This window comes from Molothrus ater, chromosome 2, assembly GCF_012460135.2.
Source record: "Molothrus ater isolate BHLD 08-10-18 breed brown headed cowbird chromosome 2, BPBGC_Mater_1.1, whole genome shotgun sequence".
Taxonomy (NCBI): Eukaryota; Metazoa; Chordata; class Aves; order Passeriformes; family Icteridae; genus Molothrus; species Molothrus ater.
The window spans coordinates 10826240-10843999 of NC_050479.2; the positions used below are offsets into that span (position 1 = coordinate 10826240).

Genomic DNA, 17760 nt, shown 5'->3' on the forward strand with positions numbered 1-17760 from the left:
TACATCCTAAAATCTATTATAATCCTGTAAAGGAGGATTATTAAACTAAACAACAGTAGCACATTTAATTATGATCTTCTAACAAAACATTCTAGCTAATCTCTGATTAGTTATTACATTTCCACACCAATCTAACATAAAGGAAAACTGAATTTCTTAAGATGTATGCTATCTGCAAACCCCCTTATAATCTGTTTTGTAATCTGTCTTCATTTCATTTCTTTCGTATTTGGCAGTGGCCAATTCAAACAGTTCTTGAAGCAGGAGATCAATCAGTCACTCTAGACAAAAACAGGTCAGATCTTCCCAAAGTGCTGGAAGTACTTATCTGGTCTTTTTGTAGTGAACTATAGACTTGCAGACATGGTTGTAATATTTTTCATCCTTGTTTATTGTTCAAAACCCTATTCTTTTAATGTTCTATTTTTTTTAATCATTCTTTTATTTCAAGACTTTTTTTTTCTTTTTTTGTGTAATTATCATTATAAAATACTCAAAGTGAAACATAGGAAATAGGTTTTATTAAATAGTACCTTTGCACAATGCAAGTGGAAATTCACTTGAAGACCATTGCATTTTTTTCAAAAGGAATTTAAAACTGATAAAACAACTGATTTGTGATGCATTTGCTTAAAAATAATTTCACTTCAGAAGTGCTGCCATATTGCCATTTGACATAACTGTTATAAATGCTAATATATTATGCCATCAATATTATACTGATTTTAACCTGAGACATCCAACATTATTCTCTTTACTTTTTTTTCTGTAGTCAATAAATAAACTATCAGTGGATTGTTATTTCATCTCCTTTTATACTTGCAGACGGTTTGACAAATCTTTGGAAAAGTGGCAGATTTTTCATTCTGACATGAAGAGATTTAATCATTGGCTAAGTGAAACTGAAGAGAAGCTGTCAAGAGCACAGATAGAGGCCGGAGACGTGGGGCTTGTGAAAACCAAGCAATTTATCCAGGTATGATTTGATTAGTCTATATTCTGTTTTTCTGTAGGGTTTAAGAAATTTTAAGGTCTGGGTAATCAATTTTGCAGCTCATTTAAGGAGGATTTCTAGGGCTGAGTGAACAGTGACAATTTTGTTCAGATGTGTCTGTTTTTCTGGTTAACTAAAAATTTTCACTAGCTTGTTGTGAGATGTATTTTTAAATGAAATAAGATATGGGATGACATGGTATATTGTGGTACTTTCATAGTTATGTATTTCTTTGGTCTTTACTTAAAGTGCTTGTAAATTTCCATTTGTTATTTATGACCAGCAGGAATATCAGGCTTAATTTTAAATTCTTGTGGAAGAAATGTGATTTGCCATTGAGCTGTACAAGAGATATTCCGTGAACAACGTCTTGCAAGTGTTGCTCATTTTGTCTGTTTCATGTTTTAATCAAAGGACCTGGAGGATGCTTTTATTTGTGAAATGCAGTGTGACAGAATAGCCACTTAGTTGCTATGTGTCCAGTTCCAATTTGTATGCTTTTCATCTTGCAAGCTCTTTGAGCATCATAAGGAAAATAATAACTCTAGTTTCTTGGTAGTTTATTTCATTTCCCTCTTTTGTAATTCAAATGACAATGGGTATGAAGAATTAATTCCAAACTGATGTTTTGGAAGTAGATAGTTTCACCTGAATAACTTGACCAAACTCTGGATTCATGTTATAAATTACTATTCGTGCATAAGAAAAAAGTGCTGTTAAGGTAATTGGCACTTGGAAATTTGAATTGCTGGATTGAATTACTTGATTTCAGGTTGAAAGAAGTTAGGTCTGTCTAACATTAAAGCCAGAGGTGTTTTTGAATGCAACACTAACCTACTTCTTGGCCTACAGTTAAAAAAGTAAATCATGCCATTTGAATTTTAGTATTTCAAGTCAACTTTTTAAAGATTTACACTGTTATTTCTTGACTGTAAGACTACTAAACTGAAAGGGAAACAAAATTGTGTGATGCAAATATATAAAAAATATACAGCTATTAACTTACACACTAAGCTGAGGCAGTTTTTTTTCTGCACATTTTTTTTTCTGCACATTAAAAAAAGAGCAGGTTTTTGTTTCTTTCTGCACATTACTTTCAATGCCTTGAATGCTGAAGAAAGGTGTCTAAGATCTGATTAACAAAATAGAAAGCCATCAAGGAGTTAAAGATGCGTTTTGCTGCATATGTAAAAGGTAGTAGGGCTTATGTGTATGTTCTCTGAAACTTCAACTCCCTTTCTCTGTCCCACAATTTGAAAAGCATATATATTACTAAGGTAAGATGTGCATCTAGGTAGACACAAAGGTGTTACAAAGCCCTACCCATTCTTTGCTTTGCCTGTGCACCATTACCTTCCTTGGCCCTATTATTGGATCCTTGATCAGCTTCAAATGAGGTTTAAAAAAAAATGGATATGTGATTTTTTAATTTAAATTTATTTCTAACTCCTTGCTAAATCAGCATTTTCCCTTGGAGAAGGTTGATTATTTAGAGTGCCCAGACAAAGGTAAGATGCATTATAAATGTTAACAAATGCACTGGATATGTAGCACATTTCAAAGTCTCACCAGATTAGAAGCATTATTTTCTTATCATCATTAAGAGATAATATGTTGCTATGCAGAAACTTATATTCAGTGCAAAAGACTGCTTCTGTTTTACATTTCCCTTTGACCTAGCCTCTTTCTCATTTGTTATCCATTTATTATTTTCATATGCAATATATGAGATCATTTTGAAGATATGTTTGTAGTTCTCTTTTCTTTTTGCCATCCATCAAGCTTTTTCTTTCTTCCCTTCTCTCTTTTGTTAGAAATCCCAAGAACTCATGAATTTGTCACTCAAAATTTTCATTTAGTTCAGTAAAACAGACAAAAGTACCTTTCTAATGAAAATTCAAGTGGTGCAAAAATATTCCAACTAACCTCAAGAATGTAGATCCAATGTTAGTTAACATTTATTTGTGACAGAATGCTAAGTCTGAAGTTGCACTCTTTCCATTCTTTTCATTGCTTCTTTATTTTGCTGGGTCTTGTTTCAAAATTGTTAGGCTTCTGTGAGGCTGACTGAAGAGATCATTAGAATTTCCATTAGGGAAACAGTTAAAACAGCTGAGAGTTCTGATTTACTAGAGTAGCAACTTGTTTTATTAATGAGATCATGCTGCTTAGTGAACCATATTCAGAATTAACAGGATTTGTTTGAAAATGCTTTACAAGCAAGTGAATAGTCTGGTACTGGAGAAGGAACTGTTTTAGAAAAAGAAAAATATACAAAACCTTCAGATTTGTAATACTATTTCTGAGTAGGACTACTTTGGAAAAGTAAAGATTAATGTGTTCATTAATATTCAATAAATACATAGAGTCAAATGCTTATATAAAATGCAATAGTCAACAGTATGATTAGATGATTATGTTAATAGAGGTTAAAATGTAATTACATTTTTCAAGTGTATTTGGGGAGGGGAGGTGTGTTCCTTTTTGCTGCATAATGGCATGGTATTAAACAACATTATGCATTATAAATAATGTCAATGAAATCTAATAATAGTTTCACTTCGGGTCATGAACTCTTAAATATTCTTATTGTGAATTTTTCACTAGACTTTCTGAGATCAGAACTTATGGTGCTGAGAAGAAATACCACGTTTCAGTTTTTAAGAAAGTTTAATTGACATATTTTATGATTAGGAGACACAAGATTAAAAAGGACATTTCATGGATTGCACATCATGTAATCCCTTTGAAATGTATCGAACTCTGTCTTCAAACTTATTAAGGATTTTTTTCCCTCTCATTATTGTGACAGAGAGGTTCTTCTCTCTCTTTACTCCTTAATGCTTGGTAACTGTTGCTCCTTCAGCCACCTGCATTTGCACTTAATTTATTTGTTTTAGTGCCAGGACTGAGCTGTAGTTCAGTTTTATCAGCTCCTTGATGTTTATCCCCTTCTGTTCTTACAGGCTGCAGTCATTTTCCCTATCAGGCCATGTTCAGTACACTAAAGCCACAGTTTTCTAATCTGCTCTCACATGGTAGCTAGACAACTTGTCTCTTACTTCCTGGGCTTATTTCTCTCTCTGGAACATGAGTTCTGAAAATAGCACACTATTACCCAAAGTGAAATACCATCTGTATCAGCAAAGGTGGCTCAGGTGCTGTATTTTGTGGTTGCATCTTACCATGGATGAATGCTAGAATAGAATTTTCAGGCATATATCTAAACTTTGTTATTTTATTTCCTTATCTTGTGATTGATCTGCCTTTCAGCCCTAATCTACATTCCATTCCATATGAGGAAAAAAAATTAAAACAAACCAGCAAAACCACCATGTTATACAGGATACCAATACTAGGTTAACATACAGTAAATGAGCAAGGGGGTTTGAAGGGGTTTGTTCATGTGTCACAGGTACATGCTAAAATGCTGCAAAAGGAGGAATTCTGTAACAGTTTCAGAGCTGGGATGTGAGGTTACATACCTGAATCATTACTTCAGAATTTTAAAATAGCATTTTTATATAGAACATTCTGAATATTTCTTCTTTGCATTGGTTTTAAGAATTGCTCAGTGGTCTATATTTAGTATGCAATTGTGGGTTTCAAGTTTAAATTAATTTTATAATTTTATGTGGTGAAATTTTAGTAGCAAAATTATGAAGTTCTGGGTCTGAATTTTGAAGAAATTTCATTTTATTCATGTTCATTTTTTGTGACTGATCAGTGATGAATACTTTATTTTTCATCATTTAATTGATTTAAAATATTCTTATTATGTTATTATTAGTTTTTCAAATATTTATTTTCATTTCCTGGCATAAATATCAAGAGTGTTTATTTTTTAAGGTCTCAGAGGACCTTAATATTGAATGATGGGCCCTAATACTTATACTCAGCCTTCTGAGAATAACCTAGATGCGGAAATTGCTCTGTAAATGGCAGATCTTAACTGATCATTCAATGAACTGTCCAGCATTTACATTTTAGGGTACTTATCTCTGCTGCAATAGGCTTGTGAATGACTCATGCCTTCTCTAGACCTCCTTCCTGCAGCACCATACTGTCAGGGACATCATATTTTTGCTTTGTAGATGTTTAAAGTAAGAAGATATCAAGAATCCTGGCTTCAGTGCTGAAAGTCATGGTCATGCTAATAATTTCCCTTTTTTATATCTAAATTGGATTATATGGATTTTAATGATTTAATAACCACCAAATTTAAACAGTTCTTTCTGGAATAGAGCACAAATGCAATCAGAGTAGAGAGGAGAAAAAAAGTGTTTCAGTGCTCAAGGCAACTTATTTTCTACCATGAAAGCACCATGAAAGTGGTAAGTAGGTGGATAGTTTGTTCTGTTTTCCCCCAAATAGAAAGATTGTAAAAATGCAATCTTATATGTATGATGATTCATATCATATGTATGATGATTTTGGCTTTCATATTTAGATTTTTTATTTTTACATCTATTTCCTGCTTTACTGAGTGATAAAGGTTATTCCAATAATTTATGATTCTCTTTATTCCAGTTTGGATTCAAATGGTTCAATTTTGTTTTACCTACTTTACCTACTGTTTTGACTTGTGTTTTTTGGTGATGAGAGATATTGTCAGAAAACTTGTAGAACTTTAGCAAAATATTCTGGTCAAAGACATTTCTATCATTGCTTAGTGACTGTGTAAGAGAGAGAAAATACAGAATTCGAAATAAATGAGAAACCAATTTAGCATTGTTTTGCAAGAATATTTAATTAGAATAATGAAGATACATACTAAAATATCCTTCATATTGAAAGGACATGTCTGGAAGGATATATAAAATGGTGCAAACATGATTGCCAGCATTCATGACTGCTGTCAGTTCTTACATATTGATTAGATCATTTATTAAAAGATCACTGGTTTTCTTTCTAGTGAGTATCACTCTCTTATCAAACACCTCTGAGTGCAGAATGCTACTGCCACTGAGAAAGAAAAGTCTCAGAGACATCCCAGAGATTTCAGTCTTTGGTCCATTTCTAAGGTCTCAGTGGAAATGTTTCAAGTAATATACATGAGCTCTGCATGTGACATCTGGGCCCTAACTGAGCAAAACCCTTCTTTTTCTGGTCTTAGCTCATCTTAAAAATAAATTCTTGGGCCTTTCTTGACTGAAGTTCTACCAAAAATGGAAAGACTTCATTTTCACTTAATTCCTAGTAAAATAGTCGCTTCTTCCTTACTAAGCAAAATAATAAATAATTACAAGTTAATTTCTTTATATATATGAACCCTTACCCTTTCTTTTACTGTTAAAAGACTCCTCACCTTTGTTGCTGCTACTAATGGAAGTGAAGAAATACCAAAATAGTTCATTTCAAATTTGTAATAAAAATATTTTCTTATTATTTCAGCTGTAAGAAGTATTTCTTCCCAAATAAATCTGTTATTTAATTCTTCTTTACTGCACACAATGCCTAATTTACAGTACCCTATTAAAAGTTTCTAATTAATTTATTGTCACTGGTAGTAAGACATTAAAATGTCTGAAGGCTATGGGAAATATTAAATTTAAAGTTGCTTATGTGATTTTGCCTACTCTTGCACCATTAGGTGACAATCTGTGTTTTTTATTTAAGTTTTGTTATAAATCATGGCATTGTTTATTCTGGAAATGGAATTAAATCTTGTAAGTAATTAATTAGGATGCATTTTTCAAACATTTCATTAGGAAAATGTTTGAAATAGCTACTAGCACACAGATGTAGAGTGGCATAATTTTTATACATGAGTAGAATAAATAAATGTGGGGTTTTTTTCCTCTGTCTTGGAGAAAACAATGTTCTTGGACTGGCTCAGTCAGACTTTGTGGTATCTGACTGTAGCTGCCTCATTGCTTGGGGGAATTTATCCTCACCAATTCAAGTGAGTGCTAGCATGTGGGGATCTGGGAAAGTGATTTAGGTCTCTACCTATTTCACAAGCATTTTTGTCTGTATATAAAAAGTAAAGGAAATGGAGGAGGCATTTTTTTTCATATTAATTAATTTATCTTAGTGTCAGGGCTAATCTGGACATTTCTAATGATTGACATGTACAGATAATACACTTCAGAGTTAAATTTATTTATTCTTTTATCATGGTACAAATAGAGTAGTTAATCTGACTATGTCTTGGGAGTTTTGGGGAAATGAGTGACTAAATGAATGACTACATTGAAAGTGGACAATATTGGCTCTTTTACCTCAAAAAAATTATCTGCTTTGGTTCCATAAGTCTTCCAGAAGAAAATCTTGTATTGCATCAGAGATCACTATGACATATGATTAAACCTGTGGGTGTTGATGCATAGATGTGAAGATAACTTGTGAGACTGGAACTGGCCAGCCTGGGAGTCTGTAGGCCTGGCCACTAAAAATGCTTACATAAAACAATCAGGGAAGAGTAAAGACTCCTGGGGAATAGCTTTCTATACATATTAATTCTATAAATTAGTACAACTAGGTCTTGATGGGGCACTTTTCAGATGGATAGTTTTAATAATCTTATGTAGAACCTTTTATCCCTACAGATTTTACAAATTCTGTCTATCACATACAGATTTTCATTGCCATCTAAAGTCCATAAAGTAAAGCCCTGTAGTAATCAGGCTGGACAAGACAGTAGGTTAATGGTATGTTGCTTCAAAAACTGAACTGTTTTAAAAGAACCACTCTGCATTATAAAAATCTGCATTATGAAAACCCTAGAGTTTATGCAGAGCAGAAAACAGAGGATCAGCATCTCCCTTACATTGTCAAAAAGATTACAAAACCTCAGAGAGCTCAATCATATGAAATTTAAAAATCTAGAAAACTGGAGTAATTGTTTTCCAAAAATTACTTTATTTAAAACTATTTGACATGTTGTGTTGAGGAGTTATCAAATACTTCATTACCAACACCTACTTGTAAGTAAGTATTTTAGAGAGAGGCTATTTATTTCTTTTGTGCTATTTAAAGCTCCAGGAAGAAATTTGTTCTCATATTGTTGCTCACATCAAGTTGTGCATGCAATTAATTTTCCATCTAAAATCAAAACGTGCTATTATTTTAGTGAAGATTATGGCAGAAGTTCAGGACAACATGAGATATTTATAAGACTTTTTTTTGATCTCAATCTTTTTTTTTTTCTAGTATACTTCCGCAGACAGCAAATACTGTACTTCTCAGTCTTCTAAAAATAAACACAATACAGATATGCTGTAGCTTCTCATTCAAAATCTAGGCTTTTGATGTGGGAAAAAAAATATCAATTACACAATTCTTAAAATCTTTAAAATCTGTTTGACTTTTCACAATGGAATGAAGACCACTATAGAAAAAACCCAAACTTTTATTTTGTGGGTCTAAGTATTTTGCATTTGCCAAATATCTTCTAAATTCAAGTAGCTATTCTACCCTGATTCTACTTAAAAGGAGAAATAAATATTTTCTTTTGCCCCACATGCTAAGACCTTACAATCTTCAATTTTTATTGAATGATTGAAGGATATATTATATATTGTGGAGTGTGGCAAATTCCAGTTTATGCATTGATCAGAACAAGAGTATTATAGACTGTTGTACTCATGCTCTGATCATGCTCTGATTATATTAAATTTTAACTGTACATATCTCAGAATTTTGCTAATTTCAAAATGGCTTCTTGAGTTTTTTTTTTTGGTTTGTTATTTTAATAAAGACTGCAAAGCCTTGGCATGCATAAAGGGTAGTCCTGTCAAAAATGCTAGAAGGGAAAGAAAAAATGAAAGAGAGCATATTCTGAACAGCTTTTTCAATACAGTTACTATATTAGAATGGCAATTATTTCTCAGTTTCACAGTATTATGTGTCTCACCATATCCCTCCTAAGGTGACAGTCAAAATCAATTATTTGTCATTTCTGTGGAAATGTAGTTTTTGGTATATAAAAATAATATTTCTGAATTTCAGGGTCCTAAGATGAGCAGAGAGTTCTATGAATGTTAATTTTCCATTAGTGTGGTGGAAATGGGAACTATTATTCACCTGTGTTATGTAAGACAGTTCATACAAGTTTTATTCTACTGAAACCTGGAAATAGGAACCAATTATTTTATATTAATTAGGTGATCAGCTATATTTATTTATTTTCCATTATTTGATAGCCATGTTCTATTGCTTTCCATAGCAAGACAAGGTGGTTCTCTGCTCTCTCTTAGTGGGAAGAACATATTAATGACAACTATTGGGTTTTTTTCTTTTTTTTTTCTTTTATTTTTGGCTACATTATCTGGCTATTTATCTCTCATAAAGGTCATCCTGTGTTCCATGACTGAGTCACTACAGTTGTGTTAAATTAAAACTGAATATTGTTTCTTGAGACTGCAAGATGAACGAAAGGTTCTGATCACAAAAATTTTCTTTCTGTGCTTTTGCAAGAAGCACTATACCAATCTGAAGTATAATGCACGAGACATTCTTCCTTTAAGAGTTGTTTTTAACAGCTGAATTGGAAAAGATCTGTTCTGTACATTGTATGTAAATCATTGAGTTTAATGGGATTACTTGCTAATAGGTGTTTATGTTATGGTTTTAATACTGTTATTTTATAAAATTGACTGCTCTAAGAAAAAAATCCCTACAAATATGAATATTTTGTTATGAATGTATTTAAGACTTTTGTTTGTGCCTTCAATGGCAAAAAAACCCACCAAATAAAAAGCCAACCAACCAGAAAACCTCCCAAAACAATCTGGTTTGTCTGCTTAACTTTGCAGAGAGTGAGATTCTTTCTATATTCACCTAAACTGTTTGAGAGCTTTTTGTCAAGAAATCTAACAGAATTCTTAGCACAAATTAACATCTGGTCTGAGTGAATGAGCATTTGGTAGATGTTGTTCAAGAGTAAAGTAGATCTCAGGAACTGCTCCAATAACACAAAGTACTGTAGTGTTTTCTATTAGATTATAAAGGCTTCAAGGCAAGGATTGTTTGTTTGTAATTGTACAGTCTGGTGATGTGGGGCCTCAGTTTTAGCTGGGTTTTCTTTCAAAGCCAAACTGCGTTTGTAATCAATACAGAACAAAGATTAGGAACAGACTGAAAATACTTACTGTGATTAGCTTAAATGATTTTGCAATTTAAACTGTATACTTCAGTTTGAGTGGGTACTCTAACATATTTGAACCCATAGGTTGTGTTATATTTGTGTACTGTTTTGATTATTGGAAGACACACCAATATCATTTACAATGACTGACAAGAATTTTGTTTTTGAGTCTTTTGTTCATACTTACGTTACTTCTGAGTGTTATAGGATTTGAGATTCAGAGGAACTCATGCTTCTGGGAACATCCTTGTGATACTGCCTCAAATAAGGCCTGTTCTGGTATTTTCTAAATTTACTATCATTATCCTACCTCATTACCTCTTTTTTAGTTGTAATACCTTCAGCAGTGGTTCCTGTTACACAAGGCTGATGATTCTGCAATCTTGATATAAGCAAGGCAAAATAGAGAGTAAATGAAATTAGGCTGCTAAACTTATTATTTTTGTGTTTATTTGTTTGTTTGTTTTAGAAGGGAAAAAAATTAGGACTACAACAGTACATGTTTTGTTTTAAAAGTGCACATAGAAAAGGCATCTAACAATTAATTCTAGTGATTTTAATTTTTTGCTGCAGTACATCATGCCTTTGGAATATAGGAAAGTTAACCATTTAAAAATCCTAAATTATTAATCAGGAAATATCAAATAGGGGGAATGACCCAGTTACAATTAAATTAGGCAATGGCTTAATTACAGATTCACGATAACAACATTCATACCAAAATTGATTCACACGCCTGCATATCAAGAGAGGTGTACAGCTTTGCATAAAGGTAATTCCCCTCAATTTCAGTGAAATTCAGGTCAAATCCCTTAATATTTCTGAGCAGGAATGGGTTGCACGTTGAGGAGTAGAAGTGCATGAGGGGATGTGAGCCTAGGCCTCATCATCAGGGATGGTTTTGTGAGTATTGAAAATGTGAGGGTTCTGGAGCTCCAGGAGCCATCCCACTCAAAGCTGCTGCAGCCCACAGTGCTCAAGGACATCTCAAAGGGACTCACTCAGGACTACTGTTGATAGGGTCATGAGATGATTGGCTTAGTCATCTGCAAAATTTCCATCCTCAGATCAGTTACTACTGGAATTTTGAAAACATTTGATAATTTCTTCTAGAACTCCAGCAAAAACTGTACCACTCCATGTGGGCTGATTCAGGTAGGAAATATTTCAGGGCTGTCAGGGGATGACTGATAGTTCCCCACCTGGGTAGGGCAGCTGATGTTCCTGTTGCAGTCAGTGTTCCCACCTGTATCACACCAGAGCCCCTGGGATTCACAGAATCACAAGGTTGGAAGAGACCTGAAAGATCATTGAGTCCAACCCAACCCTAACACCTCAATAAACCATGGCACCGAGTGCCATATCCAGTCTTTCTTAAACACATCCAGGGGTGGTGACCCCACCACCTCCCTGGGCAGGCCATTCCAGAACTTAATCACTCTTTCCATAAAAAACTTTTCTCCTAATATCCAACCTGTATTTCCCTTGGTGCATGTTGAGACTGTGTCTTCTGGGTCTGTCAGGTCTGTATGGTCAGAGATGCTTCACCCTGCCAGCTGGTCTGGTCAAGTGTTTCATCACTCAGTGGTCTTGGTAAAAGCCTCTCAGATGCACCTGAAATGGTAGAGCAGGCCTGGAGATGGAGGAGAAAGGCACCACCACGGTATATTTTTTGTTTCTCTAGAATACCCAAGGTCTAGTAGACAGTTCTATGATGTATGCTGAATATTTCATTTTAATAGATAAATGTTTCTTATTAAACTGTAAGGGAATGGGTTTTAATGGATGTTTGTGCTTCATTTATATTTGAAATGCTGCTGGTGCTGCATCTTGGTTACTGCATTTTTCTGTTATAGAATTCCTTTTTTTAATGATAAAGCTAAACTGGAATTAAATTTTGCCATGTTGATTATTATTGGTCTATTGGTATGTTTTTGGTTTTTTTTTCACATATTCATAGTCACTGTTTAATTACATTTACAAAAAAATTAACACATTTTTCAGTACTATTTAGTGTGTGGCTAAACCAAATGATTTGCAGATGATCTGACATTCCTGACTTTGTCCATCTTTTACTGTAGTTACAAAATTTAGGTAACAGTGATATTTGAGAAAAAACACAGAGAATCATAAGCTGACTATTTCTTTATATGCCTTCAAAGAATTTCACTATCTCCTTTGTCTGTGTCACATTGAAGACTCCAGCCATAGCTGATTCTTTATCACTTCTTTTCTGTCCACAATTCTCTTGCTTTCATTTCTTTTTCAGAATTGTTGTAGGGTGGTGTTTTGGTGGTTTGTTGGTTTTGGTTTTGGTTTGTTTTTTTTTTCTGTTATAGCAGTGCTCAAGGCTTTAAGCAGGCTTTGCATTCTTTATTCCTAGAGGTAGACTGTAATTTCAGTTGTGCTGGTGCGTGTGCTGCTTCATTTTCTTTTTGCTTACTAACAGACCTATAGTTCTCTATCACTTGAGACTATATCAGTCTTCAGATTCTGATTTACCTTTTTCCCTTAATACAACTTAATATCAGATTGCTTAGAGATTTTGACTTGGGCTCCAGCAGATTTCCTGAAATTCTTGGAGACCAGTCAATGTGAAAGTAATGTTTAGTTTAAAAAAAAACCCAAACAAAACAAAATAAATTCTTGTCAATGTTATTTTTGAGAAACAAAGAACAATGTTAAGAATCTTAAATTAGCAAAGTTATTTTGATACTGAAACATCAGTCTGGACTGAGATAGAATTGTAAGCATGTTTCAGCAATAAGGAACAAGTAGGAGCATTGCTGTATCCTCATTTCCTCAGATAAGTTATTTTGAAGAGCAAATATTTTTCTTTTATTTCATTCATATAACTAATCTTGTTATAATACTTAATGCTTTGGCTTGTTTTGTGTTGATTCTTTTCTCGTTGATTTGTTTCTGGTGAGGTCTCAATAGACTTTATGCATTTTAAAGAAATTATGTTTTCAAACACAACCCTTGGGGTAACCTAAGTGCGTTTTCAGAATACAATCTTTGAATGCAACTTTTGTTCTTAATCCCATCTCCCTAATTAGGAAAAATTTCATACATCTTGTATTTTGACAAAGAGACATTAAGAATTACAATGTATTTTGTTCTGCTTATATGGCTGGATTTTTTATTATAATAGTGAGAGTGATTGAGGGAAAGAATAACACATTTAGGAATAAAAATCACTTTAATGAAATTGAATTATCTCATAACTGTATGGGTAATTTTCAAATTTTTAAGAGCATCCTAGTCTACTTGACTCTTATGCTGGTATCTGAAAAAAGGATGCATTTTCTGGCAGTAGAAATTATGTTGAGCACACAGCAGCAGGAGAAAAGAAAAGAAAGAGATGAACTTAGTAAAGTTAGTGTGAATGTATAAACTGAGTTTAAATTCTACAATTAATGGAAAGACACCAAGTGAAGTTATGTTTAGTATGATCCCATAAAAATATATTTGAACTATGTTATAATACAAATGGAGTGTGCACCATTTCCTGAGGTTCATTTATGACCAGAATATTTGTAAAAGGCATGTATGCAAATAATAATATTCCATATTTCTTACTTATGTTTTAAAATTTTTCACATTCCTCCAAAAACAGAATAACAGCATACAAGCATGAAATAATATAGAGAGAAGCTTAGAACATAAATTCTCTTTCTTAAAGCTCAGAATATGGTAAAAAAATTTTGCCACATCTTTGAAGTAATAGTCTTATGAGTAATAACTCATAAGATTATGAGAATAATCTTATGAGTAATAACTGATGCAGAAAATAAAACATCAGTTAAAACGTAACATATTAGGAAATTTCTGTTTTCATATGGATGTTTTGCAAAGTTGCATCTCAAATCAAAATTAGCTTTATAGAAGAACTTACAGCACCTTATCTTATTATGCATTGTAGACCTGACAGAATTGTTCACAATCACTAAAATGTAGACCACTTTACCATTTGGTTTTGGCAGTATTTTCTGTGGTAGAAAAAGAGAGTTATTCAAAATTGTTTGGATTTTTAGAATCCCAATTAGGCTGGTTTATTACATTATCAGGTACATTGTCTTTTGCTTCATAGTGCTGTCAGCAGTACTTCAAGTGGGATGCAATTACTTTTAAAGTTAATATCAGCAGCTATTATATAATACTGATTTAAAATCTTTGAACACCCTTGACCTCAGAGACATTTATCATGAAGGCAGAAATTAATCATGTTAGCTGTGCTTGATCTCATGAAGACACTGCAAATTTAGAAACTCCATAAACAGGGCTAGGTAATTATTTTGAGTGTTACTGGACTGTCATACCACAATAGCTTCATAATAATTAGGCACATTAAGCAACTGATGAAGTAATATAACAGTAGACAAAGTAATTCTTTCCCCATTCTGCCTTCATTGCTAAATTGCTAAAAATTTCTAAAAACACACCTCCAATTTTAAAGCATTAAAATATATTTCAAGTGTAAGTATGAAATCTGAAATTTTGACTATCCTCACTTTTGACTATTTTTACTTTTCTGTGGTTAACTCAATTCCTCTTGAATCTCTCATTGTTCCATTATTACATGGATTTCTTGATTTTATTTGCACAGCTACTGTATAGTTCCTAAGATCTTTGGATTAGGTATCTATGTTTTTTAAGATTTTTTTAAGATTTCTAATTTTTTTCTATCCTTTTGTTTTCTGACTTCTGGTAAGTTTTCTTAGACATTTAAGTACTTTATACAGGAAAGAACCTCAACAGAGTATAAGAAGAAGCAAACAAAAAAAATCAAAGTATTAGAAATTGAAATTCAAGTTCTTTGCTTGCCATTGATCTGTATAATACAGGTTTTACATTTTTTGCCAAGTCAAGTGACCCTTCCATTCTAATAAATTCAGTCTTTCACAGCTTTCATTATAGCAGTGAGAAATTTAGATCTCAGCTATCTGACATGAGGACATGGACCAGTGATTTCCACACGTATATCTGAATATATAAATCTAATATATCCATTTTTTAGGAATGACAGATCAGGACAAGTACCAATTAGGGTTTAGCAAGCAATAACTAACATGCATATTTCAGCATAAAATACTGTATTTGGATGAATATGAGGTTGTAACACAGCTCAAGAATATTCCTTTTCTGCATAGAATTATTTCCAAAGCACTTCTTCAGCTATAACCATGATTTAAGCTAACATTATTCCTATTATATTGTCATTATCATATAAAGTCATTCAGAACAATGACCAGTATCAGTCAGAAGAGGGAAACTCTTCCTCTGCATTCCATATTTCCAGCTCTCCAATGCTTGCAGTCCTAGTGTGAGTCAGAAATCAGCTGCCATATTCTCTTAAGTATATAAGAATTGTCCAGATTTTGTCATAATCAAAAGAAAAACATTCAGGGAAAATCTAGAAATCTGTAGTATTTTCTCCTATCTCTTTAATCTATTGTCTATTGTCAACAAAAGTCCTAATTTAAGTATAATCTAGCTCTAGAACTTCGTTATTCAAGTCTTACCCAAAGGTCAAAAAATCACACAGAGAGCTTAGAGATTCTTTACTGTGTTTTATATATATCTCATTTTTTTCCCCTTGGTAAAATCTCAATGGCCTCTCTGATAAATGGAGTGACATTGTGAGTGGTATTTTGTCAGATTTTTTACTCTTATTCTGTTTAAATAAAATCAGTGATAAAGGATGAAGTTTCTAGTGGCTTCATTGCTTTTCTCTTGCATTAAGTCACTTCCCCAGTGCAGATCTGAAGCTGAAGGCACTAATGGAAAAAAGTATGACCAGATGGGAATTTATTTTACACATTTCCCTATGTCCACAGACTACTGTGCAGAATACAATTATTCCTGGTTTTGTAAGGGTATTTCCTAACATTCTTAGGACACAGAAAAAAATATATAATAGCATCTATGGTTTTTGAAAAACTGGTTTGAAGACACAACACAACAATACACTTTTTTTTTTTTCTGGAATAAGGTCAAGCTTGATTGAAATCTGGGCAACACCTCCAGTATCCTTTTTTTTTTCTGCTAAAATTTTAAAATTAACTTCCATGAACAAACAGATTTTTGTTAGTCCAATGGGACACGACAGAAAATGGATCTTCAATTCAGAGCCAGCATATTGTGATTAAAAGTCCCAGTGAGGTTCATAGCTCTTTTTCCATAGCACAAACTGGACTCTGCTCTGTTTATGGCTCCTGGGAGAACAATACTGTAGTATAATTTTCAAATATAAATGTAGCACTTTTTCTACCTTGCATAAATCATTCTTTGAAGAAATTTTACAAGGCTCTATTGGAAGCAAAATCTGACTCAAAATCACACGGCACCAAACCAAGCAGAAAATATGGGGGCAGGAGCCAGAAGTTAAGGCTAAGATAGTTTAAAAACATGATGATGGTACGGAAATAATGTCTTAAAGTATAACAATATGTTATATTCAAATTTTTACCTTTTTCCTATAATTTTTGTGTGTTTCAGCATGCACGTGATTGGATGATTTCTGAAAGTTAAGACAATGCACCTTTCAGGAAGCATCTAAGAATGCTTTCTATTTTTTTTCCCTTGTTGCAATAAAATCTCATTCCTGGAACTATTAGTCCAGACCAAGAAAGAAACAAGTAAAATCTCCCATAACTGGGAAAATCTAAGCAACACAATTTTTATTTTGAATTAAATGCATTCCCTAACAAAACCCAAAGCAGCTGAGGTTGAAGTAAATGTTAGTTCATCTGAGATATTACAAGCAGAAAAATCTCTGGACAATTGCAAAAGCCATCAGAATTATTGGGCTGTCCTTTGCAGCTGCTGACAAATGTCAGCATGCCTACTCTTTGTTTCCATGTTTGGTTGCTGGTTGCCATCTGCTGTACCCTTCTGCTTCAGAGAGTTCTACTTCATAGTAGATTTCTGAGTGAATATGATAGGATATAGATATACATTAGATATAGATAGATATAGATATATAGATATATTAGATATAGATATATATATCTAGGCTCTTAGCACTCTTATTTTGTATGTTCTTTCTACCCAAGCTTTCTTTTTAAGGTTTCTGCATATGCACTCATAAATGAAATGTCAAGACATGCTATTTCTATGTAGCATAAAAATTATCTAGTGATCTGATCTCCACAATCCTACATGGGGTGACTGGAGTTTTGAGAGACTTGGTCTTGTGTCCTACCACTGGACATCAAAGTATTTAAATGGTGTGAAGTGAGGCACCAAAAGTAAAATATGAACTGTCATCTGTCACTGCACTCATCAATGTGTGTCCATAAATTACTGTTTTGGTCAGTTGATCAAATATAGTCTCCTTCAGTTTTAGAAACACATGGTCGATCAAGAAAAGCTCTTAAGATAAAATGTAGAACTCAGATGTTTTTATCTAAATAAAAATGAGGAATTTGTCTATGGACATTGCATTTATTGTTTATCTTTTTGAAAAACATTTTCTAGTTATACAGTAATACTGAGATGTATTAAAACTAATTTTAAACCATAGGCTTTTGTAAAAATAAGACTAAATGGAAAGGCAAACAGGTGATTTTGAAATGTGGTAGTAACGTGGTAAGAAAGCACATCTCTAAAATGAACTTTCAGTAACTCCACTGTTGGATTTGCTTTTTCATCTTGTCTTTCTTTATTCCCC

General features: G+C 33.1%; 1 protein-coding gene across 3 annotated transcripts in view; it reads left to right on the forward strand.

Moving 5' to 3' along the window:
- Positions 1 to 17760, forward strand: part of DMD (dystrophin) — a 1044614-nt gene that overhangs the window by 504800 nt on the left and 522054 nt on the right. For all 3 annotated transcript variants that reach the window (XM_054518613.1, XM_036378966.2, XM_036378958.2), the window contains exon 44: positions 826 to 976. In XM_054518613.1, the coding sequence (XP_054374588.1) occupies positions 826 to 976 (151 nt within the window). The remainder of the gene's footprint in view (positions 1 to 825; positions 977 to 17760) is intronic.